This window comes from Apteryx rowi, unplaced genomic scaffold, assembly GCF_003343035.1.
Source record: "Apteryx rowi isolate R43461 unplaced genomic scaffold, aptRow1 scaffold_95, whole genome shotgun sequence".
Taxonomy (NCBI): Eukaryota; Metazoa; Chordata; class Aves; order Apterygiformes; family Apterygidae; genus Apteryx; species Apteryx rowi.
In genome coordinates this window covers 218,453-246,071 of record NW_020451260.1, presented here as the reverse complement: position 1 = coordinate 246,071, position 27,619 = coordinate 218,453, and the positions used below count along the sequence as shown (strand labels likewise).

Sequence of the window (27,619 nt, the reverse complement as noted above, 5' to 3'; positions counted from 1 at the left end):
CTACTTTGATAATAGAATTTTGATCTTTAGTTTCTTTTATGACGTGGTGGTCTTGTTCTCTGGAAGGTTTTTATCAGAAAGTCCGAAGATGTTTTTAAGTATGATGTTCTCATTATATGAGATACAGATATTTTTTACGTTCAGCATTAGTTCACTCAGTCACATAATGAGCACAGTACTTTCAGCTTTGGGAACTTCAAACTTACAAGCTTTTATCCCAGTCAAAGTACTGTGTTTACATTTCTGTGAAGATGTTGTGAGAAACTGCAAAATAACATTGCAATCAGAAAACCTTTATTGCATATAATAGTGTAACAAATGAAAGCAGTGCAGCAATTTGAAGTTATTTCAGAARACCATCTTAACACACATCCAAAGCTCTAAAGCTTGGGGAGCCACATTGCTGGTCTCTCTCTCTTTCTGCCTGGCTATTCTCTGGGGAGTTGCCATTGCAAATGCAGTTGTACACTTGCCTTCCTCGCTGGATGCAGGATTTAGTGGTCACTGTTCTCAGTGACCGTTTTGAATATGTGATTTCACGGGGTGGGGTGGGGGAATGTCTGTGTCGTGGTTCATCTTATCGCCAGTAAGATTGCTTCAGAGTTCATCCGATACACATTGCAGCTGCTCAAACCGTGTTACATTGGGAGTAGGGAGCCGTGGGGCAAATTTTCCAACAAAGTCGTTGGGTCACGGTTTCCTAGGCTGCTTCTGCACGCTCCCTGTCTTCTTTGGTCTTCCTGCCGACTCTTAAGTGAGGCTCAGTTGTATTGCACCTCTTACACCACAGTCCTGAAAAAAATCCCYGTGTCCTGCCTGGCCTTGCTCTTTGGAAGCTGACAAGTTTGCAGGAYGCTCCCCCTGACTTTGAACACTGATTGCGGACTCCTTGATAGGATCTGCATCTGAACAGTCCATGTGGACAGCAAGAAAATATTTTATTTCTGCTTGATTTCCATGGCATCCTGGAAAGGTTAATCTTGAACTTTAAGGTGCTATCCTCCTAGTATTTCCTAATTTTGAGAGAAAATAAAGGTAGCAGTGGTTGTCATTGGCTGCTTTATTTTATCTGACAGCGCTGGGCTAGCATGTCAGGATTTGGGAGAAGGGAGGAGGAGAAAATGCTTTGAAGGGGCCTGCCTTATATCTGTATTTTTGCCTTTGTAAGCAGTTTTTTGATCATATGACCAGGAAGAAGTGTGCCTTTAGTAGAGGCAAGAGAAGCATTATACTGTTCGTCAGGACGGCTTGCTGGCCTGGCACTCTGCAAAACTGGAAGAAACTTGCCCTGAAATGTGCAATGAGCAGCTCTGATGTGAGACTGTAACAGAGCATCCTTTGTATCTCACGTTCCACTTGTGCGTCCCCTGTGGACATCCTCGAAGTTTAACATCAAGTAAATAGAGCTGTTTAATGACTTTTTTTTTCCTTTCCCACAGTGTTAGAGAGGTTAATTGCATCCTGTGTCTCCTGCTTTTCTGGCTATTTTGATGTGTTAATTTTTTAGCATATATCCATTTACTAAGGAAGATTACTTAAGTCATTTTCCACAGTTGAAATGCTGCATTTTGTATTTGATGTAATGATTTTGAATGTATTGCATAAAATTTTATGTAAACTTTATTCTTAAAAGAGTACTTGATCAAGAGGAGTTGTTTAGTGGTTCCTGATTTGTATTCCACTAAATATGCACATGTATAAACATTTCTTCCATGGATACAGTATGTTCTCAATATGTGTGAAAGGGGGAGAGGGAGCAGGGAGAAAAGGTACAGTTACTGTTCTGAACAAGTAGTCTTTCTGTGTATTGCTTCTGCTTGAAAAAAGTCTGCTTTTGGGCTCTGGGGGAAGAGCAGAACCAAAGCCTTTCTGTTATGTGTATATAAGACCAATTACTTAAAAAAAAAAAAAAAAAAAAAATCTAGTAGAAAAAAGGTACACCTGGAGAAGTGTCCATAATTCTAGGAGCTAAGTATCCAGCTGCCAGTGTTACCATCATTTCATTAAGTTCGTACTGAGATTACAAGTTGCACTTTCAGTTATGTAAGAGCTTTCTTTTCTGGAGCCCAAACTCTTTTAGACATTACTTAATGTCCTTTTCCTAGACTTACCAGGCTSTGCTACTCCTTTGAAAAATGGGAGAATCTGTTAGCAGACTAATTGCCCAACTGTATTTATGACATGTTCAAAAATCCATTTACTCTGGTGCTGATACTACTCTAACAGAATCTGTCCTCTTTTTTTCCTCCTTTCCCAGTAATCTCCTTTTCTGCTGCAGTGTCTGTCACCGACAGCAAAGGTCTGCAGAGAAGAATCTTGTCCAGCTCCTACTAAGGATAAGTGCAACTGCAGATCTAAGTCATTTTTTAAGAGGAATTCAGACTCGTGCTTTTTATTTAGCATTGACCGATATATTAGCTCATCCCTCTAGCAGATACTTAAAAATAAATAAATAAAACCCTGATTCATACTAAACAGCTCCTGAACCTTTACATTTTCCCTTTTAAGAAAGGGAGATCAGGACCTGCATTGCCTCTCGTGATTCGTAAGCAGGAATGTACTGCTGTAACGCTGGCTTGTGCCATTTGATGAACGTGCACATCTGGTTATGTACATTTAAGTGAAGAGGTGACATCCTGTCACTGTAATATGGGATGATGGAAATGCAAGTAAAAAGATTGTTCAGTTCTGCTGGGACACAAAATGTTGTAGGATTCGAAAAGGAGTAGGGGAGCTATTATCTTGTGAAGGTAGCTTAAAATTTGCATTGTTAATGCAGATCTCTTTTAATGTTTTCTAACTGAGCATAGTGCAGATAACCTTCTCCTCTGCCACCCCCAGTGTGGGGGAAAATAAACCCTGAGCAACATACAGTTCAGAAGCTGAGACATTTAGGCCAACCAAACTATATTTTGCAGTAAGCTTTTGTATAGCCAGTTGGCCAAACAGCTAGCTAAGATGCTATTTGCAAAGACAGGTAGTATAATTAGTGTTACTGCTGGCTGGTACATAGACATTTCAGACTGTAGTAAGGAGAAATGCTAATTGCCAGTGTAAAGAGAGGATTGTCAAGTCAGAGTATAAAAGTAGCTAAACACATAGCATATTTTCATTTGAAACCCAGAATTAAGAAACCATGATCAGGCAGATTTGGTAAGAACTGTCTTCTATGCTGAATGTAAGCCAATGAATCTTTTTAATTACTGACTTTGGTTCATTTATATAGTCCATCTGGACCTGTCATCTTCAGGACCTTCTGAGCTAGTCCCAAAGGTTTGGCATATCCTTTTTTGATCTTCCTTTCAGCTATACGGACTCTTGAATCCTCTTGTCATCTGGAAGAAGAGATTGGAACGATTGAGTTCTCATATCCATCTCCAGGGTCAAGTTAGCATTAGCGGTGTAACGGATGGTGGCTTCACACAAGTGCAGCTTCAGTCCAGCTGCACTAGTGATGAACTAGAGTCTGAAATAAATAGTTGTGTTCCTACCTTGGATTTCTGCCCAGTATGTTGCTATATAAAGTCTTCAATCTAAGATTTTACATAGCAAGATTTAAAAAAAAGATAAAAGTTGCCATACAAGATACAGATCTTGAATCAGATTTTATTCTGATTTCTCAGGCAGATCTCACAGAAGAAGCCATGAGCTATGATAAAGCAATGTCACTTGCACCTTCCTTATGAGAAAATGAGCTTTCATAAATCTAGTAACCATTTTTCACTGCTTTACCTCAAATTTGGACTGCTTGGTGTAGCTCTTCAAGCAAATTCTGTACCTCTCTTCTGCCCCCTTCCCCATACCCTCAACAAAATCTCAGTCAAGGTAGTAAGTGCTGTGACTGTTAGGCTGGTAGTTGTCTGACACTATGAACGTGTTTGAGTGTGTGCCTGTACTAAGTAACCTTTTCAGTTCAAGTCAAAACCCGATCTTCCTTTATTCTTGTTGTGTTTTTCTTGTTTAGGTTTTGAGTGAAAATGTCAGGCTCACATCTGTACAGAAGCCTTTGCATGAGAATTTTAGAAGTTGAAAACTAACTCTAATTTTAAAATGGATAAATGGAGTACTGTTACAGTTTACTAAAATTATTTTCAGTAGCAACTGCAGCACTGCAACTGTCTCAGAATAGGTGCGGACAGAGAAACTAGATTCAGTGGTAAAAGGGCTCATGAATGTAAGATCTGGGAGAAAAAATAGAGAAGACAGCCTTGAACATTCACTTACAAACATGTTACTGGCTGTAGATTTTGCAGGGTACAATAGAGTCAGGAAAGATGTTAGAGATTCAGTGTATTACTTCACAAATAAGCAAATTAAATGCCCGAGACCATTTTGTAGTGATGCCCAAGTAATACGGGCTTTGACTAGTGTGAAGCAATTTGCTTTTGTAGTTTTATTTGTTCTCTTCCTAGTACTTCTGCTTCTGGTAAAAAGGAGGTGGTCTACTGAACTCCTTGCTTTTTAGCTGCTTACAGCCATTCCACTCCTTTACAAGAATAAAATGGAATTCCAGTTATCTATGAAGTGTGACAATATTTAATGACTTCTGTGTAGAGTTTCTGCTGTTTTATATACCATTTTGAAGTATATCATCTTTGAAGTGGTTCTGCCTAACTTGCATCTGATGTAGTATTGTTGCAAGCACTGAATTTAGTACAAAAAAAGTAACTAGAGCATGCAGCCTGGCTAATGCCATGAACAGTTTTAGTGGTGGAATGGTTACTTTGTTCATTCTGTCACTGTAAAAAGTAGTAATAAATTTATATTAGCAAAGGGACGCCAGCCTAGGCATGAGAGTGACAGTGTTGTTCAATTCCTTTGGGTTCACGCAGAGCACCGTTTAAAATTGTTCTGGCTTCAGATTCTTTCAGCTATAACCTCAATCATTGTAAAGACTTACTAACTTAATCCCTACTTTTATTTGAGCAGTCCTTCTGCTTTGCAAATGCACTAGGGGAAAGTTACAGGGATGTCTTGGGCTATTTGCAATGCAGTGCCACACATAGACAGCAGCTTATTTGATGCTGTAGTCATTGCTCTTCAGACAGCACTTATGCATACTTGCTTGGATCTGCAAATCAGTACATCTAGCTTTTAGCTGTGCTGAGAAACTAAACCTAATTAAGAGACCTAGGTTGAGCACCAAGCTGAGGTGGCTTTTTTAGCAGGCATTTGGGTATCAATGAGGGCCATGGATTGTCCTGGGTAGATGCATCTTCAGTTACTGAAGCTTCTAATTTGGAATCAGTGCTGCCGCAAGCCAGAACCCAAATGGTTGTCTGTATTCATTATGATGAGGTCGTACTATCACGAATTATCATTAATATGCTGGTTGGCAATGGTCATCTTCCAAAAAACTGAGAATGGTAGCCTTATCCTGTTGCCTTTTTTACCTAGATGAGTCAGTGTCCTTTGCCACCTAATCATATTCCAAATGCAAGAATTTGTTTTTGACCAGTGTGTTCCATTTCAGATGTTGTCCATCTGTATATTTGGACTCTTGAATGTAACTCTAGTACGCTACTTTAGACTATTCCATCCTGGGTAGTTTATATCTAGCTAGTATGGAATTTCATACGGATGTTGATTCTTCAAATAGGGATGTAATACATCAAAGCAAGCAGTCGTATTGTATACTTAGCAGTATGGCTCACATCACATTTGTCCATGTTCATTCTTTATTGGCAGAGAAATAACTCTTCTGTATTTGAACTGGGACTTCATAGTTCAGTTTTGTAGTAGGCTTATGGCTGTTATTACTCCTCCAGTATGTTTTGCATTATTGATGCTGCTTGGTATCAACATCCATAATATGTAGACTTGAGTAATACAAATACTTTTTAGGTTATCTGTGATATTTAGGTTCTTCCTGTGTCCTCATTTTTCTTCTGCATATCACTATTTTCTATCTTACTAAAGGAACGCAGTTTTGGCATTTTGTCTCAAAATTGTGAAGCATTGCTACAGCTCTTTGCTGTTTAGGTAGTTTCTTGCCCAGAGTAGGGTTTTTTGGAACTCAGATTTTCCTGTTAAAGGAAATGATGAAATGGAAGAATTGAAGGCATACTCTGTTCTGTTGCATGCTGATAGCCACATTAAAGATTTTTCTTGCCAGAGCTGTATAATATCATCTGAGATGCTGCTCCTTATAAGCAGATAAAAAGTTAGGTTGCAATGCCAACTCTTGCAACCCTTTCCATTTAGGGAAAGGCTCCGACGGAAGTAGCTTCAGGTCCACCCAGTAATAACTCTCTGACCCTTTATTCACCACATCTGTCTTCTAGTCAGTCCAGAGATTTGGATTGCAGGACTAAGCTGTCCCAGGTTTAGTGTAACAGCTTAACCAGATGTTCACTAGAACTTTGCCTTTTCCCTGAAAATCCTTCAGTCTCTAAGGGTAGCTGTTTTTCCTTGCAGGTATTCTTTGAATGTTTCTTCTTCTTCCAGGAAATAGCTTTCTCTTGTTAGAACTTTTTAAGACATCTGGGAAATTGAGCCAATTTGATGCTTTAGATCCCTAAAGTCTCTTATAATAAATTTGCCAATTCTGTTGTGTCTGCAAAAGCAGCAATCTAGTATTCAAGCAAGCTTGCTCTGGGAGTGCTGGCAGCCACAGAACGTGGTGATTTGCTAATCTAAACCATTACTGAAAAGATAGAAATACTAGCTTTTGTCTAGTTGAGACCTTGTTTATGTCAACAGGTCAAATTGTTTTGAGAGCAGCGCTGAAAATGCTCCTTGGAAAGTGTCTGCTCTGGCTGGAGGAATTATATTCGTTTTAAACTTGTAGCTTGGAATATCTTTAAGCCCTGTCTACACAGGAAAGATTTAAGTCCATCTTGGACACAGGAGTCGAACTGTATTTTGGAAACAATGATGGCTTAGCAATGTTGCAGTATACAGTGGGTTCAAAAACAAAAATCCCTGTTCTACAAAACATGAAGCCTGAAGGGTGCTTCAAGACTTTGGTTTGAGGGCAGCCTGCTTGCTAAAGGTTAAATGGCGATATGTTTTGGCTACTTCTCTCCTAATAAATTAAACGTGCCTGGGAATGTTCCCAGGCACTGAGGCCAACTGGCTTACAACTGCCTGCGTCCACACTCTTAAACTCTTCGCTTCCAGGGCAGGGGGGGCTGCATCTGAACTGCCTGCTGCCAGTGGTCCCGATCCTTTGCCGACTCTCGAACCTGGGAATTGTGTGGGAGAACGCTCATTGGCATGAGCTGATGCTGGGGAATGTCCTAGCTACTTTTGAGTGTACATGATCATGTTCCAGCGCCTGGGAATGTTTCCAGACAATGTTTAGTTTATATGTACAGATGTTAGTCCTTGATTCTTCCAGATTCTTTATGGACTAAGGCAAAGACTGACTCTTCATCTTGCAAGGGATTTGGGACAATTTAGAAAGACAGGTTTAGGAGAGAATGCCTCCTATACATTTTTGATTCTCTACTGCATAAAAGGGAGATAGGAAGCATAAACTTTCAAATAGATGGTTTTGGTGGTGGTTTAAATATCTTTCAGAATCCACCTTTGGCCACCAGCGTGCCGGGATGAGCAGGAGTGTCTGCTCTTCATCAAGCTGTTGCTTGTATATGAATGAACATATTGTGTTGGAGTAGCAACTGTAGCCTTTCATGAAAGTGCTGTCTGTGAAGCATGCTTTTTATGGTTGTGAGGAATTTCATTCTGATTTGGGGTCTGTGTGAATGTTCAGAGTCCTAATTTGCTGGCTGGGTGACGAGGGAGTCTTGAACCCTTTGGGCAGTGGATCTTTTATGTGAGTAGGAGAGTGGGGAGACCACTTTATTTCCTCAGATGTTTCTTGTAGTGGACAGGAAAAGCTATGTGGAGCTCACTTTATTATTGATCATAGAGGGTGATTTCCAGCAGGCTCTTCAGTGTTTGATCATGAGTTATTGGAAAGGGAGTAAAGCCCTAGTGTAGATGAGCCAGTAAAAACATTGATACTAATCTTGGTTCTAAGCAGACATATGTCCTGAAAGACAGCATATCGCATAGGCTGCCGAATAATGGAGATTTTGCTCTCCTCTTTAATGGATCACTTTTACAGAAAAGGTTTTGGAATATACTGTCAACTTTGACAGTTCAAATATTGATGAGGGAAGAGGTTAACAATACAAAATAACTGTTCCTGTTCATCAGGTTTTGTCAAGGGGTATAAGGCTTTACTTCTGCATGTGTTGTCCTAAAAGCTTTGTGAAGCAGCTGCATGGCGGGGTCCCGCTTGCACCAGTGATGCAGCCGAGGTTGGAGGCTCTACTGATCCCGTAGTGGTCAGTTATCCCTCTTCTGACCACTCTGTTTCTTGAGAGCAGTGACATTGTCTGGGTATCGGGTTGAGGTGCTTGTTCAGAATAGTTGACTCTTGTGAAGAGCTGGATACGTGTCAGAGAACGGGCCTTAATATGTGCCTCTGTCTTGCCAATGCAAAAAGACAAGAAGTCACCTAGCATAAGATTTGCTTGTGTTCGTTATCAATGAAGTGTCAAAGGCCATAGGGGTTTTTGGGTTTTTTTTTGGGGGGGGGGGGCGCGTTGGACACGTTTGTGTAGCTCCACAGGAAATAAAAAGGAACTGATCTGGCTGAGAAGTAACTCGCAAAACGTTAATTTTCCACCACGTGTGCTCTGGGATCAGATGGGCAATTCTCTGATTTGGCTCGCTGCTCTATTGCGTGAGCATTCCCGCCTCCCTTGGGGCAGTGTTAGAAATAAGGATGTGGGGCAGGTTGGAAGGGGACCTGAACTATTCATTTGTTTTGTCCGTAGCCCACGCTTGCATATTATTGAAGCAACCATGGAATTAAGGCAGTTGTCAACCCTAAAAGTAGTCTTAAGTACAGTCCTGTGCTGTCTTCTCTAACACTAATGAAATCCATTAATGAATTTCCCTGCGAAAGGAGGAGAAATAAAAATGTCACTTCTTTATTAAAGCACTGAATCCAACCTCATAAGTATATCAACTAAGTTTAGCAGCTTAAATTTAAATATCAAAGCTTGTATTTATACCTAAGAGTTTGGCGAACTTGGCCTCTTTTCTTTATGGTAAACTTTTCAGAGACTCTTAACTTCAAAGGTAATGCACTAACCAGTCAAACTTCAGGCGTTGTGATTAGCTAGTGGAGTTGTAAGGGGCTTGTCAAACAAATTCTGTTCCCTTCTGAGATGCAAAGTCTAGCTGTGTGTTACTTAGGTAAAATAAATTAACATTTCCAGTGGTCACGGAACAAGTCTGTGACAGAGCTGAGCTTGATGTATGATTTGAAAACATGCTGCCCGCTTACAAACCTATACTATTTTCTTGCTTTGCTTAAATCTGCTGCTCTTAGTTTGTCTCTGTCACTGGAGGCTCCTTTCTCTTTACTGCTCTGATCTTGTCATTGAAGCAGTTCTGTAAAGGAACGGTTGTCTCTCCTTTCCTCCTGCTTTCCTGGTCTGCTTGATTTACTGGTTAAAGTTTTGTTATTCTATAATTAAATCTTAAAATACAATGCTATAAAACTTTGTTAAACAATGCATTTTGTGGAAAATAGTGTTTAGTTCTTTAATCGAGGGCAATACAGAAAACAGTGAGAATTATCAGCTATAACATGCTTTTCTTCAGAGTCCAAATTTTCCTGTGTTGGGAAAAGCAGCAAGTTAGTATCTGCATGGAGAATGAGATTGATGCTGAAGTGGTGGTACCTGAAAGTTAGGCTATGACAGTACGGTTTCAGCTACCCATGGTGTTCGTTTGAAATGTTAGATCAGTTTATGTTTAAAATAAACAAAAACAAAAAAACAAAACAACCCAGAAACTACCCTTTAAATTTGAATTCTGTTAAGAGCTAGGCTGAGGAAGTTTTGCCTGTTTTAAGGAACATTACAACTGTATTGACTACTTAAAACCAGAGAACTTGTTCACCTTTTAAAAACATTATCATTTACCTTGAATCACGTGTTCCATTTTAATAGTCTCCTTCATATAGAAAATATAGCATTAGATGCCACTTTAAATGCAAACCTAACAATGCTCTATCTTCTATGTGAAAGGACGTATTCTGTACATTTTTCCATGTTTGACATCATGGTGTTTTGAATAACCATGTTCCATATTCATATCAATTTTTTGTTTTTGTTTTCAATTTATGCACAGCACTTGCTCTGAAATTTGGGGACTGAGTACACCAAACACGATAGATCAGTGGGATACAACAGGCCTTTACAGCTTCTCTGAACAAACCAGGTGAATATTCTGCCCTCTCTCGCATCATAGAAGTCTTGTGGGAGGGATTGGCTTTGGAGGGTCTGTAGCGGGATGCTTTAGCTGTAAAATAGACTAAAATGCTTCCTAGGCCTCTCATGGTACAGCATTTTAAAATAATTGCTTGCCAGTATAGAAATCTAAGTGTTCTCAGCTGATGTTTTGACCAATGAAATTCTAACTCTGGAGTACTCCTTTTTCACGCCAGTGCCGTTGAAAGAATGGGAAGACTTGTTAAACGCAAGCTCTAATGTGGTTTGGTACTTACATTAACAAAGTTGAGATGCTTGATTCTGTTAGACCTAATCTTACAAAGTGTTTAAACTGCTTTGTATGCCACAAGCTTTCAATTAAATCTTGCTAATTGGATCAGATACGAGCTGCTGAAGAATTGTTTGTAAATTCTTCAGTAGTTAATGGTGGGCAAATTCTAAACAGGGTCTTTATTTTTTCATGTCACATTACTTAATTTGTGTATTGAGGTTTGTCTCCCATCCCATAACAATCATAAACATCTGCATTTGTGTAAGCATATGCAGTCTGTCTTAAAACTAGCAAAACATTTTCAGCTGGTAGCAAGGCAGATGAAGTCAAGAAGATAAACTATACAGCCCTTACAAGATGTGCCTTCATGCTTTTTGCATTACAGTTTTACTGCCATGTGGATCACTTGGGCAGCTGACTGCTTCTAGGCTTATTTGCAGTCCTGTGGGAATTTTTATGCTTAAAGCCATAAAGCATTCATGCCACAGCAAAGCTGTGGGGTTTAGAAACTCAAGGGAGTATTAAGTGTATGATTTTTTTTTTTTTTTTAAACAACTGTCATGCATTTGAGAAAATGTATATGAAGCAATCATCTTAAATACTTGGAGGTAAAGTGGCTTTTCAATGAACCCCAAACTCACTGGCAATAATCTGTGCAGCTCAAAAATAAGTTAAAGCGCTGTTTGATACCATCATTTTTCTTACATTTGAAGCCTTTTACCAAGCATATAAATGTCACTAACAGTGCCAATCCACTGAATTCTGAGAATAAACAAACTACCCATCCCATGTGTGTACRCTGTTGCTTAGGTGATTAAGAAACAGCATGCAGTCTATAAATACTTCTCAACATCTTTCCCATATAGATCTCTCGATGGCCGTCTACAGGTATCTCATCGTAAAGGATTACCGCATGTTATTTACTGTCGCTTGTGGCGCTGGCCAGATCTTCACAGTCACCATGAACTTAAAGCAATTGAAAACTGTGAATATGCTTTTAATCTTAAAAAGGATGAAGTATGTGTAAACCCTTACCACTACCAGAGAGTGGAAACACCAGGTAGGAAGACTGCTTCGGCCATTCTATAGCAGCATCTGTCCGTACCTATTCAGCATAATGTTTTAAATGAAAAATAGAAAAGGATGATGTGTCTCTTGCCAAAACTGCAAGATAATTGAAAATACAGATTTTGAGAATACTATCCACTGAAAGTTTTTAATAGTAAAGCTACTGAAAAAATCCTTATTTTATGAATGTGTTGAATGCCTTTGATAAACACTTTCAGTACTACTAGCAATTTCCAGTTGGCTAAGTATAATCCAACATGAAAATGAGAATGGAAATGACTTACCCTAGCTGATATGGGGTAATCTCACTCAACAGGGACCTGGGTAGCCAGCAGCTCTGTAGCAAACATAATACCCTGACATTTAGAAATCTTCAAGGAATCTAAAGACACTTTTAGACTTTTTAGATTTTTTTCCTTTTAGCTCGCAGGAGTAAAGCATGTGTTTTCTGAGCCTAACTAATGCTTTAAAATTTTCTTTCCCAGTCTTGCCTCCTGTACTAGTGCCGCGGCACACCGAGATCCTAACAGAACTTCCACCTCTCGATGACTATACCCATTCCATTCCTGAAAACACTAACTTTCCAGCTGGAATTGAACCACAGAGCAATTACATACCAGGTATTTTCTTAATTCTCATTGTAAACAGTATGCTCAACATTGTACTATAGGAACAGAGATGGTAATTTCATCCTTCTAAGTGATCAAATGGCGTGGAAGATGCACAAATAAATTAAATGTTTTCTTACCTTGTTGATTTTGTGGATGGATATATTCCTGTCGAAATATCTGATCATGGTTATCTGCAAAGCGCAATCCTGTGTGAAACCACATGTGCGGTTGTGTTAGTACAATAAGCTAGTTTATGATTCAAAATGCTGGTGAATACAAAGTAGACCTTTGCCTCATGCTTTAAGCCTGTTTTACAAACATATAGGGGTTACCAAATGTTGTATATTGGAGACTGAGTAGTAAACTGCTGCTCAATTTCTTAACACGTATATATGATTTGGAGAAAACCTTTTAAGTTACTGTTCTGGCAACTTAAAGATTTTTTTTTCTTTAACTGTAGGTTGCAACTGATCAAAGTCTGTTTTGCGTATTTGTTTCTGTTGTGTCCATGCACTTTTGTCCTTTGTTAATATGAAAGAACAATGTAACAAAATTGAACTGTGAAATAATTTCTCCTCCACCTGTTTGCTTCTTCCCCACCCCGAACAAATATCAAGACTAAGCTGCTACTGTGCACACATATGCATGCATCCATATTGTAAAGTAAAATGAGCAACTGTTGTTTCCTGCCCTAACTTCCTGTTTCCTATCTCTTCAGGAAGTTGCCTAGAGTGTAAAACCACGCAAAGCTGAAATTTTCTCACTAGTGTTTAATGCAACTACCTTGCAGCATCCAAAAACTGATGAATAAACTAAAAATTCAGTTCCTGACTCTAGAAAAATAAGATTACTACCTTGAAGCTCAAAATGTGTAGTATACAAAACATATCTACATGTCTTAAACAGAATGTTGTTTGCATTTTCATAAATATATCGCAGAATGAAATGGCACCTAAAATCTTGATGGATTTGACAACTGATCTGTTTAATTAGTGGCATGTTTGTTGCCAACGAAGGAGAGCAGATCTTTTGAGAGCAATTTAAAGTCTTGGAAGTTGGTGTCACTTTTTTAACTTATATATACTTTTTTTTCCACTGAAGTTTGAGGGCTTTTGTTAGTGTTTGCAGACAACTTACTGGAAAGCAACCATTTGAAAATTCAGTGTGTTATGTAAATGAGCTAAAGCAGCTATAGATAGTCATTTGCAAGGAGTCCGTTGAAGATGATTGCAAGTATTCACGTGATCTTCAAATGCTTATGCAGCTAACCACAGCTTGAATTTCTGTAGAGTTCTTTCCTCTCTTTGCCATTAACCCCCTTCTTTTCAATTCACATTGTGGAATCTTACTTTATTTGACCTGGCTAACTAATCTTGAATGCTTAACAGGTGCTGATAAGTCTTGTGTGTCTTCACAGCCTCCTACAGAGAACCTTTTTCATTAGCTGCAGTCCAGAGTAACAACCATGGTAACAGTATTGCACTGCAATACTGTCTTGATACTCAGTCTACAGAGAGATTGGTTTCACCTACGGCATACGTCATGTATGCTTGCCGGGCAGATGGTGACCATGGAAGCCCAGAATGGCCTTTTGGGGCTGTATGTTCCTTTTGAAGTTATGGATGTGCTGAATGGCGTTGTCCAAACTTTGGCAGCATTCACTCTGCTAGGGGTTTTTAATGCTTCAGCTGAGCATTTATTTCCAACTGTGTTGGTGCTCAACCTCTGACCCGAAAGCTGTATTAATAGTACTACGTGGGGGAAATCTCTGTTCAGAGAGACTAGATATGGAAATTATCTGTGCCAAAGAGCCTAGATTAGCAACTGGAAACAGGAGGTGTGGGTTAGATTGGAAATGGTTACTGACCTTTACCATGGCTGTGGGCTTAACTGTAACAAGTGACTCAGAGATGGGTGGAGACCACTTTGTCACAATGAATTGTATAAAAATGTTCAGAACAGTATGATTTTTATCGTCATACTTCTTGCTAGAAAAGGTTTTCCGTAATCTTCCTTTTAAATGCTCATTTGAGTTTTCTTTGTCACAGATTTCTAATATTTAGCATACTAGTCTTACAGAATGCACAAAAGAGGTAATTCTTCAGTTCATTTTTATTTAATCAATTGTGTTTCCTCCTGCTGACTTCATTCTGATCTTCTGTTGCTGTGAATCTCTGACATATTGATAAAATTTTATTCTAATTCTCAAGTAAAAGGCTTTAGCTTTAAATTTCTGCTTTTTGGTAATATTGTAATTAAATGTGTTTAATCTCTTAGATGTCTCAAAGACAATTCTATGGCAGTAGTAGAGATTAGGTAGCTTCAAGCACTTTCACAAAAGAAATTGAGATTTTGCCTTTAATTTATAGGAAAAGACGCTTGTCCGGTTCAAAGGCAATTATTTCCTGAAAGGCAGTTGGTTAACTCATTATCTGGATTGCAAAGTAAATTTTTGAATGGAGAAAAGGAACAACCGTGCTCTCTGATATTTTTAGATATTTCTCTGAAATTGGACACAGTTTCAAGTATCAAAATGCTTCAAACTTGTTACGGAGTTTACTTCAGTCTGTGGAACACCTTCTTTAAAGAAAGCTAGTTGAAAGAAGAGGTGATCATTTTTATAGAGCTTGGAAGTTAGAATAATAATAACAATAATAGAGCTTTTGCAGGAAAAACTGGTTAAATAATATAGCTGTAGTTAATGAGTGAAATCAACTGTCGGGTATTAAAGAAAAATGGATTTGGGGACTGAATTGAAAGCTAGCCTTCATTAAATCTAGCAGCTTCTAAACTGTGGGAGGGTATCTGATCCTACACTTATACTACATAAGGCAGCTCATATTTTTCTCTGGAAGTCACCAGATGGTTTTCTTGTTTGTAATTCTAGTAAATGTGAAAGCTGTTGATCACAATTGCAAAATTGTTACTCATTGTAGTGAAAGTATCTTGCATTGTGTGGAATAAACAAGGATTGTCCATTAATTATATAACTCTGCCCAGTAAGCAATTGACAGGCATACGAGAGAGAATATATCTTACATAGACAATAAGACCTTTAATGGGTCTGAAGCCTACTGGAAGGAAAAAGGGCCTGAAAAGTGAAATTCTAATTCAGTGTTCAAGTAACATATGAGGCTCAGGGCAACTTGAGGACAAAAACCCAAAATGCTAAATCTTATAAATTTCTCCAGTCATTGAACCAATAGATGGATACTTTTTTTGACAGAAACACCACCTCCAGGATACATCAGTGAAGATGGAGAGACAAGTGACCAGCAGTTGAACCAAAGCATGGATACAGGTAAAATTTCTTTTTACCACTTTCAAGAATAGGGATTACTAGCTGGGATCCATCTATACGGTGGCATGAATTCAGCTCAAATGATGATAGTAGTAGCCTTCTGTGTAACCTGGTCTTTTGTCTTTAAAGTAKCACTATCAATCTTTTGTGGACAAAACAACTTTGCTAGGGGAGTGTTTTTAAAACATGTTGTGCCATATTAAGTACATTTCATTTGGTTCATAACAAAAGCGTACAAATCTAAATAAGTCTTCACTGGAAAGCCTTAAAATAGATTTTGAAAGCTGACTGTTTGCAACCTATCCCTGACTTTCCCTGCTGAAGACAAGCAGGAAGGTGTTAGGTTCATTGGAGGCAAGATGTCTGTTGGCCTAAAAATGTTACAGAAAAGCTGCTTTTTGAGATACCTTATAATTTTTGCCATATTTCAAATGAGTACTTGTATAGAAGGGTCTACTAAAACAATAGTAGTGTCTTTGTGTGAAGGAGTTCCTAGATAATCTGTTTGACTCTAGACTTGGACAAAGAATAGTTAATGTGTTGGATAAGAACYTCCTGCTGCGCACTGGCAGACTTGAGAGAGTTTTTGGCTAGCTAATGTTAGCAACCTTTTTCAGTTAATTAGAATCAACTGCACTAACTTATGTAAGAACTGCAATATTTTCCCACTATGTGACAGTAGCTACCTTAATTAAAAGCCTGACTTCAGCAGTAACTGTAGGAACGTTTCTGTGCAACCTGTCTTTGCACCTGAATTTTGCCTACTAGTGCTCATATTGCATTGGAGAGTCCATGTTTTTCTGAGTTTTTTCTTCCTCTTTCCAGGAAAGAATAGTTTCCTCAAATGAGGAAGTCCAGCTTGTTCTTTTCTAGAGATAAACCCTCTCCTTTGAGAATAGAGAGGTAATRCCTTGATTATCTTGTCCACTTTTTGTTAGCTTTTCTTACTGAAACTAGGAAGAAGTCACCGATTTCTCACTGGATTCTAAATATTGTGCATAAGTAAAGATGTATTCACATAGTGTGCATGAAGTGAGATCTCTGCCAAATACGACACTAAGATGTTAGTAGAATCTTTACAAGGAGGGGTAGGTTCCCAGGTGTCTGGAAGGTTAAATGTAATCTTAATTCAGAATAAGAATGTGACATGCTGGAAAACTGGTTGTAGGATTTCTGAGGTTTCTTATTTCCAGAGAATTTTAATGTAAAACTAGTACCTAGATAATGGTCATAACTTCCCGTCTGAAACACCGAGAATCATTTGCTCTGAAACAATCTGTGTTGCTCCAACAGGATCTCCAGCAGAGCTGTCTCCTAGTACTCTCTCCCCAGTTAATCATAGCCTGGGTAAGCTGGAAATACTTTCAATCGTTTCTGTGTGTGTGATCACTCCTCTTTATATATGTAATTACATTAAATATAAAAATGTACTTTCAGAAAAGTAAGAACTGTAGTAGGAGGAGACTTCTGGGTTCACTCCCTGATGATAAGTGTGGTAGGATTGGGTTAATACCTAGTGCTAGTCTACCTCTATAACTGTTGAGCTTCTAGCAAAGAGAAGGGGTTATACAATTGTGTATGCAGGAACTGCATTTATAACATAAATCCTTTAAAGGACAACAGCCTGTAACTAGTCTTACGGGTAGATACCAAATTTCAGGGGCCATCAAGCCTCCCCAGCCCACTAGTGCTCCCCAGACTTGCTGTCTCCCTCTATACGTCTGTTCTGCTGCTCTTCTAGTGCACTGTTTCACCTGGGAGCACAAGACAAGAGTTGCTCCCATGTTGGCTACCCACCTGCTTTGATCAAGTGCCATTGCTGTGTGTGTATAAATGCCTAGGGAAGATCAGATTCCCTGGGATTTGTGTAAGGAATGGGGAGCTGATGGGGCAGGAACATGCCATTCTGAATGTTGGGCAAGTAAATAGGACAGGTAAAAAGGGGAAGTAAAACAGCGAAAGCTGAAGATGCACAGGGAAGTCACTGAGGTGTGGAAGGGAGAATAAAAGGAATTTAGAGGTGCCTTGAAGGAGAGAAAAGTGGAAATAGTGTAAAACAAATGAACATCATTTTTGTATTAATCATTTTTTCCTCTGTGTGGTTCAGTGTTTGATAATTTCACTTTAATATTGCCAAAATCCTTGCAAATTACAGAAAGGCAACAGAAGTGCCTCAATATCTGGCATTCGCTAATTTTCACTATGTTTAGCTCAACTGTTTTGCTGAGCAAAAATACATGTAATGAAGTACATGAGCTGTTGTCAGATTAGGTCACCCCTTCTCCCCCTCCTTGTGGGGAATATTGAATTCCATTCTGTTTACTGGGGTAGATGAAAATGGTGGCAAGCAAAATTTAATTTGAGTAGTTTGAGAAGACCACAGCTGTCCTTCCTGGAGGAGACAAGTAACAGGGCAGAGAGGTTTCTTTTCAGCCTAAGATTCTCCATTACTCTTATTTTATTGTTTTTTGTTTTTTTTAAATTTTTTTAGACTTGCAACCAGTTACTTATTCGGAGCCTGCATTCTGGTGTTCAATAGCGTATTATGAATTGAATCAAAGAGTGGGAGAAACCTTCCATGCATCACAACCTTCACTGACTGTAGATGGCTTTACAGATCCTTCAAATTCAGAACGGTTTTGTCTAGGTCTGCTTTCCAATGTAAACAGAAATGCTACAGTGGAAATGACAAGGCGACACATAGGTAAAAATCACTGATCTTTTAACTATTTAATTTCATTTTAGCCATTAAACTGAAGTGATCGAAGCAGGATGGGCAGAGCTGTGCTTTGGGCTCGTCTCACCCTTGTGCAGCCAGCCGTTGAGCTCCTCCCTTGAGGCTTGACAGAGAGAGCATGATTTGCTCCTGGGAAGGACAGAAGTGGAAAGATGCAGAAGTCACCGCTGCCCAATCCAGAGGGAAATGTAGCAGCTTCTGGTACAGCAGCCAGTTGCAATAGGGAGGAGTTGTAGTGATGGCTGAAGGTGAAAGGAGCTAGCTGCCTTTCCTCGTTCAGTAGTCTCTAAGTTGGTGGCAGCAGCAGTGTCACGGCTGTCAGACTGAGAGCAGGCACAGGAGGAAGTATTCAGCTGTACGGGTATTTTTGTTGCTCACGTAGCTGTTCTCTGTCTTCTGGAGAAAGATGATGTGCTGAACCGAAGCATCCTGTGGGCGGGTTGTGGCCTTCAGGTTCCTAGCTGGACCACACTGCCCTGGGTAGCATTTAAGTTCAGAGTTGTTTATAGTTGACATTGAAGCTGTAATTAGAAAATATCAAAAGGTTGCTCAGTTTATTCTAATTTTTAAAATGCAGATTGGACATATATAGTACTTCTCGACTTTTCTGGAATTTGAAAAGCTGCCATTGGGGTTACGTGCTGTTTTGACATGACCAAGATTTTCTTTGAAACGGTTAATAAAGAATATCATTTACCACAATGCAGTGTCTTGCTTTTAAGTTCTTTGTTAAACTATATTTTAATTTTTGCTGGATTCTTTTTTCATTTAGCAGTGTTCATTAGTGTTTTTGTTTGTTTTTTTACTGAAACCTCTTTAGTAGAAGCTTCTGACTCCTCCCACCCCAAATCCAAATGCTTATGTAATAAAATTTAGATGTGGAGAAATCCAGGATATGCCTGTGCTGACTGATCAAAATGGTCAATGATGAGGAAAAGCAAACATGTAAGGAGTACACTCTCTCTTTTTTTTTTTAAGAGAAGATCACATTTTGTTTGAAAAAATGTTTTTCAAAAGAAAAGAGGTAGAGGGATTCTTAGAAACTAGGGCCTTTAAAGGACCTGTTAATTATAAGTAGTTTTCTTTTGGAGATCCGTCCTATATTATTTTTTTTTTTGTGCCAGAATAACCCATCTAGATTTTTTTCCACTCAGAACAAGATCACAATTTAGAAGTAACCAGTAGGGTGGCTTTGGTTTTTTTTTTTTGGTAATAGGGCTGAATGAAGTCCTGTTGTTTTTGTCAAAGAAGTAGGGAAAAGAGGTATGCAGTGGGTTGCTTAGTAGTGTGGGTGCATCTAAGAGGAGTCTGCAGAGGGGGAATACTCGTGTTTTGCTTTTTTCCCATTGTCTTAGTGGCATGTGCCCCTTCAAATACAACACTTAGAGCTGGCATAAGTTTTAATAATGTTGAATCTAATCCACTTTTATTCCAATTCCAAGTATTTCTTCAAGTGAAAAAGTTCTTTGGGAATGAACGCTGCTTCTTAGCTTGGACTTTGTTGCAAGCCGTTACATGGCTAGAAAATTCTAGCTACCTCTTGACCAAATATTTGTCTGCTTTTCCTTCAAATGGTGTATGTTTCTGAGGAGAAAAAAATAAAAAAAAAAGGCAAGTTAATCGTGTTCTGCTCTCGCTACAGCTGTCAGCCCAACAGTGTGGTCATCTAGATAACTGATTTCTGTTGCTGTTGTAAAGAAAGACCTTGGCCTTCTCTGGAGGAAAAGGGGAAAAAAAAAAAGCTTTCTTGTTTGTAAATCTACTTGGGTCATATCATAACTGGAGTTCCTTTGGATTTTGTTATAGGAAGGGGAGTACGTCTCTACTACATTGGTGGAGAAGTTTTTGCTGAGTGCCTAAGTGATAGTGCAATTTTCGTTCAGAGCCCCAACTGTAATCAAAGATACGGCTGGCATCCTGCAACTGTGTGCAAAATTCCACCAGGTTAGTAGCCTACAAAGATCTTTTACCAAAAAAATCCAGTGAATGTATTCATTTGCTTTCCTTTGGATACCTAGGAGAGGTTTCTTCACTGTTTTGGGCTTCTGTGTAGCAAATGCGAGTATACATTATTGTCCCTTTTTAACTTTGTGGGKTTTTTTTTTCCTTTGTAGGATGCAACCTAAAAATCTTTAATAACCAGGAATTTGCTGCTCTTCTGGCTCAATCTGTGAATCAGGGTTTTGAAGCAGTCTATCAGCTTACTAGAATGTGTACCATAAGAATGAGTTTTGTTAAAGGATGGGGAGCTGAATACAGGTAAGAAAAAAATCCTTGCTTTTAAAGTTAGAGTTGATCATTTTCTTGTTTCGCCAATGCTCTGTTTCTGTCCGGCTCAAAAGCCGTATGTACAGGCTTCTTGCCACTACTATAGATACTCTGTCTGCAGGTTRAATGCATGAATTTTTCTTTCTCTCACCCTCAACTGTGGAGCTCCTAAGTCATAAAGACAAGTAACCTGATTTTAGTATTGCATGGAAGTTAGCTGTTGAGCAAGGAATGTCATCAAAGTTCACTTCCCTGCTCAGTCCTGCTTGCTTACTGTGGTGAAACCACTGACTACATCCAGAAGTTTCAATGTTTGTGCTATGGTTATTTGCTATTTGTTAAACCTACCGTCGTTTTAGTCTCTGTGCTGCTCTATATAGAGTGTAAGGAGTTGGTTAGGATATGATGTTGGATTCAGTAGATGGTACCCAAGGGAAAAAATTGGAGCGACTCTAAGGCCATTGTGCAGAATAAAACAGCTGGAGAACACACATTTAAGGGATGGCAAATACTTTGGAACTTGTAGCGGAAAAAACTTTGCAGGAGTAAGATGACTCTGTGTGTGTATGTGGTAAAACTGCTAAAAACGGGTTTTGAGAAGAAAAAAATAGTCCTTTTTCTGCTTTTGAATGGATTCCAATTGTATTCTCTATTAGCAAAACTAAAACCTAACTTAGGATGGTGCCTGTTTTTAATGTAATATGGGAATTTGGAAAGAAAAGCATCTGACTTCTACTAACTGAGCAATTTTAAATAAGATTTCATTATTTTGGAGAGTTTAGAGTTGTGGTTTAAAAAAGAATCCCTTAAACATCTCTAGAAAATGCTCACTGAAAGAACAGAAATCTGACATCATATCCTATTGCAATACATAATGATTTTTTAAGTCCAAATCATTCCTGATTTTGAAGTTGAGTGATGCCATGTTGGTTGTACTGTAGATCCTGGGTTTTTGATTCTTTTATCTGCCATGTAATGTATCCACGTAGATGTGAGCATCAGTATGTGGGGGAGGACTCTCGGCTGAGCGAAGCCAGTTTTGTAAAAGCCTAATTACATGAAATGAGAAATTTGAGTAATGGAATAAATTGGTGCCTCTTTGTTAGCAAGAGGTACAGAAGAAAAAAATCTGGCTCGAGTTTAAAGAACYGTTGGATTTGACTCAAAAGGAGTACGTATACACTTACGCGTAATTAAATACAACATTCAAATTGGAACAGAAGAAAGGCTTAATCAGTCAGATGATATGGAGACAACTTGAAGTGAATGGAGTGTTAGTGCTGTGTTAGAGCAGTGGGGAGGCTTTGGGTAAACGTTATTTCTAAGAAGGGAAAATGTTGGTTGTTAGTAATCTGTAAACCCTCCAGAGATCAGAGGGTTGAAAAAGCTCCAGTAGAAACACTGCCAGAAGAGAACAGAAATTGGCTACTGGCATAATGCTGTACTAGTTTCCTTGCATGTGTTTGACRTGGTGCTAATAAGTTATTGATGCAGTAAACTTCTAGGTTATGCTACAGTTGTGATTAAAGCAAGAAGAGGTTGCTACTACACGCACGACTGAATTTAAATGAATATAGTCTGAATYGTCAAAATAGATGGTGAAGTGGGGTAAAATCACTCATTCTTGTAAAAACTTTTGTGCTTCATTATTATGTCAAAAATGTTTCTCATAGACTTTGGCAAAGCCAAACCAGTACTTAGTTTTTTGTTTGATATGTATTGGCTTGAATTGAGGATTAGGTTAGAAGTTCAGACAGAATCATCTTCTGAAGAAAGTTAAGTAGAGGTAATTGTAGCAAAGAGACGTAGTGATATGTGGACTGGAAATTCATGGGTAAAAAAGCTGAGTTTTAGCTTTGAGCAGACTGTTAAGGGACTGCCACTATTTTCTCTTTTGCCAGTTTAGTGAAGAGCTAGGGCAGTTGAACAAAACCAGTTATAAAGTGTTGAGGAAGTATGTTATGGAACACATTGTAGGGGAGTTGACAGCGGTGGAATAATGCACTTCCTTCTTTGGGAGAGGATTCGAGACTAAATGGAATTATATTTCCTGTGGTTTAGATTGTTCTTTTATTGGATCACTTTGTTTTGGCATAGGCATTCAGTGCTAAGATAACAATGTTTTTCAGAACGCTGAGAGAGCACAGACCCCAGCCGCTTTCTCGTCCTAGAAAATGCAAAAACCACAGACAACTCTTGAAATCCATCCTCTCGCTGGCTTAATTTTTCTGCCTTTACAGTTCCTCTGTTTATATAAACAGATTTACTTAAAGCGGAGGGTTGCTAAAAATGAAGGGGTTGTGTTTGTGCCTGACCAATCTGCTGTCATTCAATCTTAATGACTCCTTCTTTGACTTTGGAATAGCTAGAATTGCTGGGAAAAACTGGCTTGGCAACAGTAGTCTTGCCATTCTAGTTCAGGAAAATTCCCATGCCTGGAGTGGGTAGTGTGAAATAACAGGATTTCTCAGGTAGAGAATGTCCAGTACTGATTTCTTTAATTTGGAAATGGGAAGGAAGAATTTTGAATAAAAGATCCCTAAAACAAGGACACATGGGAGAATTAATGAAGGCTGTCAACACTTCAGCATTACTGAGGCTTTCTATGTCATGTGATCTGGAAAAACACAGTGATGTTTATATAGAAGACGAGAAACACATAAAATTTTTACTTAAATTGTTTGCGTGAGGATGCTACAGTACAAAACAAACGCAGAAGTATAAATACAGGAAATCAGAGATGAAGTTGGTGTTCCTTTGAGATAACATCACTTAACATGGTGTAACCACATACTGTGTTATGATGCAGTGTTTTTGACAACATCTAGCACGGTTCCCTTATACGTTTCTCTTGACAATTTCTCTAAAAAGCTAGACCTTATGGTTGTGATAGTATTGTGCTATTCAGCCTTGCTGACTGTGCAGAGCAAAGTGTTTCTATTCCTTCTTTTTCAGTAGTTGTCTTCTAAATTCAAACTCCGTTATGCATGCAAACTCTTTGAAGATTAAGATACTAGCTGTGTCGGGCTGACTGTGATATGAACAGCAGAGCAGCTTCAGTTTTGAATCTCTTTTTGAAAGTAGGACTCCTGGCGTGGCACTTGAAGCAAATGCTGCAGTTCTAGTTTTAATCTGCAGAGTAAAACTGTATTCTGGACATTGAAGATATATAGCTGTAATTATTGACATGTCTTATAGATGTGGGGTGTTTTTGCAAAGACTATCTGAAAAACCTTAGTACAGTTATGTAATAGTTGCAGATTTTTATCTTTGTGTGGTACATATGTATGGAAACATTTGCTCAGGTGGTGAAGGACTTTACAGTAACCAAAGCTGCTTTCTGACTTTTCTATTCCTCTTCATTTTCCAGGCGGCAAACGGTAACAAGCACTCCTTGCTGGATTGAACTTCATCTGAACGGACCTCTACAATGGTTGGACAAAGTATTGACTCAGATGGGCTCCCCTTCAGTACGCTGCTCCAGCATGTCGTAAAACTCCTTCCTCCGTTACCAGTGGGCTAAATATCGAGTCCAGTCAACAGACTTAATATAACAGCTCGTCTGTCGTAGTATTTGTGTGTGGTCCCCATGAACTGTTTACTATCCAAAAAGGTTTTTTTTTAAAAAAAAAAAAAAAAGAAAGAAAACAGCACTTGAGGTCTCATCAATTAAAGCACCTTGTGGATTCTGTTTCCTATACTCTGATACTAGATGAAAATTTAGTGTATAGAAATGCCTTCTTCAGAAAGAAGAAGGGACAGTTCTAAAGACTCTTAATGGTGTTTTTATTGGGTATATAAYTGAGTGTCCTAATGGTTTATCAATAACATGAATAGTTAAGTATATGTACAGGTAATGTATCATGATCCCAAATATCACAGTATTGTGCTGTTCTACATTTTAGTTCCCATAAATAGATGTTTGGTTTTTTTTGATTGGGGCAAATCTCTCAAAATTCCAAGACTCTACTCCTCTATTCTTTTATATTTTTTTTATATAAGCAGGTTTTCGAGTTGTCCTAAACATAAAAAGCAGACTTTCCTCGTAGAAAAGCTTAACTTTTTGCTGCCTTCTTAAAGAAAAAGAAAATCCCTCCATTGGAAGGGAAAGAAATGTCTGAGATTCATCTCTGAAATCTTAAGTTATATGCTTAATGGGGCCTAAAATGAATTCATATTTTAATTCCAAGTATCCATCACACTAGGAGTCTACTTTTCCCTACCCATCTGAGTTGGTGCACCTGTTGCCAGCAATAGATGTGCTGACATTGCTGGCACTGATGCATTTGGGACTTTTTTTGTATCTTGAATCATTGAGATCAGTGTTTTTTCTCATGGAATGAGAATTTTTAGTAGCATTGGATACTGGATTAAATATACAAGGTTATTGGCTAACCCCTTATATCTGTATATTTTAATTAAGCAGATGTCACTAAGAATCTCATTTTTAATTTTTGAAGCCAAATACCTTGAAAGATCCTCTCCCAGGGTAAACTAGACTCTTTCGTATAGGTTTTAAATAGATGCAGCTTCTTAACGTGTTTCAGTAACAGAACTTAAATTTCGGATCTGAGTGGCTTTGTATAGGTTACTTACATACCAGATCATACGCATTCATTATGTCATAATGGGCCTTGTTATTAAAAGTAGTTGCTTCTGCAAAACCTCTAGGATAGTGGTTGCTGAGGTATGACCAGCGAAGGAGGACTTCTAGGTTCTTCATGACAGTGCATGTTATTGTGAACCCTTGGACACTACAGCTGCACCATATTAAAAATACTCTGAAATATATTCTACAAATAAGTCTGGGTTGGGGAAGGGTTGGGAAACTGTATAGAAGGGTTATTCTGACTTGAAAAATATACATCTTACTAACAATCTTGTGATCTAGCTGTCTGTCATTCTTTTGTTATTGTGGCAGTAGCAGGATTGCCTTTGTCTGTTTTTCCCRTTGTTTCATCCATTACACTAGTACTGTACTTTGTAAGTACAGCTAGTGATAACTTAGCTTTGAGAACAAAAATGTGGCCAGTGTTACAGCTTTTAATCAGTTGACTGAATTGATAATAGTGATGGATATTTTTATGCCATAATGACTAGGGCATAGAAGCAATACCAAAAATCAAGCCTTGAAAAAGTGGGCCAGACAACTCTTAAAAATTGGCAAAGCAGTTACCAGTTTGTGCTAGTTTTACCAGTAGACTAATGTATTGGTAGAACTTGTGAACCTAAGAAATAAGCTTCATGCGTGTTGCATTTGCCTAATATGTGAATACACTAATAAAAGTTTTAATTCTCATGATGGTTGTTTTTTATTATTATTAATTGCTATATATATATTTCCTGTTGAAGGACAGGAGTCATTCTAACCAACCTGAATAAATGGCAAGTCTCCTGCATGTTGTGGCTAGAAGGGTATAATTTAGTTAAAATCACTTCTCGTACAGCTATCTTGAAGGCTCTGGATCTGTGTTTATTTAGTGATACTGGTTTCTACCCCAAATCAAGTTTATAAAAGCAGTGACGTTTTTTCTACCAAACAAGTTACATCCTACTAGCTCAGATGTTTGCTTTCAGCTATGAAACAGTTAGATAAGAGTGACTGGCTGGGTGAAAGACTCCATCGCATTTATGAGCAGGTTGCAACTTGAATCAGTTGGGTGACCTCATTCTCTAGTCTCCTTGCTGCAGGTTTCTGTGTGTTCTTTTTCAGCTGTGACAATATTACTTGCTTTGCCTTGAACATTACAGTAACCTTGATAGTAGGCTTTTTTGGTGCGTACTCCCCAGTAGTTAGTGTACAAGGACACTACAGACGTTATCTGTGGACCTGTGACACTGCCTGCATGCAAGGTCATCTCGGTCTGTGTAGAAGTCGGGTTTTTTGGCTTTTGTTAGTATCATATAAAATACTCTTTTGTGCCATTAATGTTTCTGCAACAGCTTTGTGGAACAAGGGAACTAGTATACATTTGAAATGTTTACTTGCCTGTATTTCATTTAAATGCCTTTGGCAGTCCATGAGTAACTTTAACCTACTGTTTCTAAATCCAGTGCCTTTCTGACTTGTCCCACTGCTGCTCTGCTCTTCCTCAAAATGTGACCAGTGCCTCCTCAAGCATCTTAATGCAGATTTCTGCCTACGGGTACGTAATGAATGTGACTTCATCCCTCTTCTCTTCTGCCAGTCAAAGTACCTAAGTCCAAACTGCAAGTGAAAAGTGAATTACTTTTTTCAGTGAGACTATTTTGCTAATAAACTCTTTATCAAGGAAGGACTAATCAACTTAGATACCCTTAAGTATGGCTAGCCAGATGGTTTTCTGCTTCACAAAGCTTGGAAAAATTATCTGTATAATGACCATCACCATAACTTTGGACTGCGATTCCACATGCCTGGGTTCTGATCTCTCCCTTGTCACTAGCCCTGTCTGATCTTGATTTTCATAGTTCTACCAAAGCCAGGTAATTAAAAGTCAGGCAGCTCATGTAAGCATTGAAGCTAAAAGTGTTTTTAAGTTGCCTCTTAGCTGCTTGGATGCATTCGGATCAAGTATCAGAACCCTTCCCCACCCTCCAAAAATACCCTAAATTTCATTTAAATTTCTATTTCCAGTTACATGGCTGGACTTCAAGAACAATGTCAAATGCCTGGCCTCTTACATCTTTAAACTGTAAAGATTGATAGTGGAACATCACCTCTGTAATTCCCCCTTCCTTTTGTGCATGTTGCCTATTTAGGTGGTAAGCTCTCTGCAAGAGGAATTCTCTGCTGGTATTGTAGCGTCTTGCACAGAGTCCTCCAACCTCGTTTGACTTCTAGATGCTGTTATACAAATCTAGAATATAGTGAAATCTGTAGTGTCATCTTGTTCTTATTCAGGGCATTGTGCTTAATCAGTACTTAACCTCTTTGAGACTGATCGCAGGCAAATAGCGTAAATAGTTTAACTTTAGACTCCCTGTAATCAACAGGGAGAAGTGGGCTCTGAATGTAGTTGGTGCTCTGAATTGCTTTCCAGCAGAGAGCCTAGGCTGTTGGGTAATGTGCCTAATTTAAATGCTTAAAGTAAGTATGAATGTCTGCTTTATTTAAAAATTAAA

The 27,619-nt window shown here is 38.6% G+C and overlaps 1 protein-coding gene across 2 annotated transcripts in view; it reads left to right on the top strand.

Moving 5' to 3' along the window:
- The window catches only part of SMAD2 (SMAD family member 2), a 42,931-nt gene extending 17,117 nt beyond the window's left edge, over window positions 1-25,814 (top strand). Inside the window, exons 2-10 of one of the 2 annotated variants that reach the window (XM_026092220.1) lie at window positions 10,159-10,248; window positions 11,397-11,590; window positions 12,084-12,218; window positions 15,436-15,510; window positions 16,804-16,857; window positions 18,002-18,214; window positions 20,054-20,191; window positions 20,362-20,506; window positions 23,886-25,814. In XM_026092220.1, the coding sequence (XP_025948005.1) occupies window positions 10,159-10,248; window positions 11,397-11,590; window positions 12,084-12,218; window positions 15,436-15,510; window positions 16,804-16,857; window positions 18,002-18,214; window positions 20,054-20,191; window positions 20,362-20,506; window positions 23,886-24,009 (1,168 nt within the window). In that variant the 3' untranslated portion in view covers window positions 24,010-25,814. The remainder of the gene's footprint in view (window positions 1-10,158; window positions 10,249-11,396; window positions 11,591-12,083; window positions 12,219-15,435; window positions 15,511-16,803; window positions 16,858-18,001; window positions 18,215-20,053; window positions 20,192-20,361; window positions 20,507-23,885) is intronic. The other variant, XM_026092221.1, reaches the window with a different exon arrangement.
- The last annotated feature ends 1,805 nt before the right edge of the window (window positions 25,815-27,619 follow it).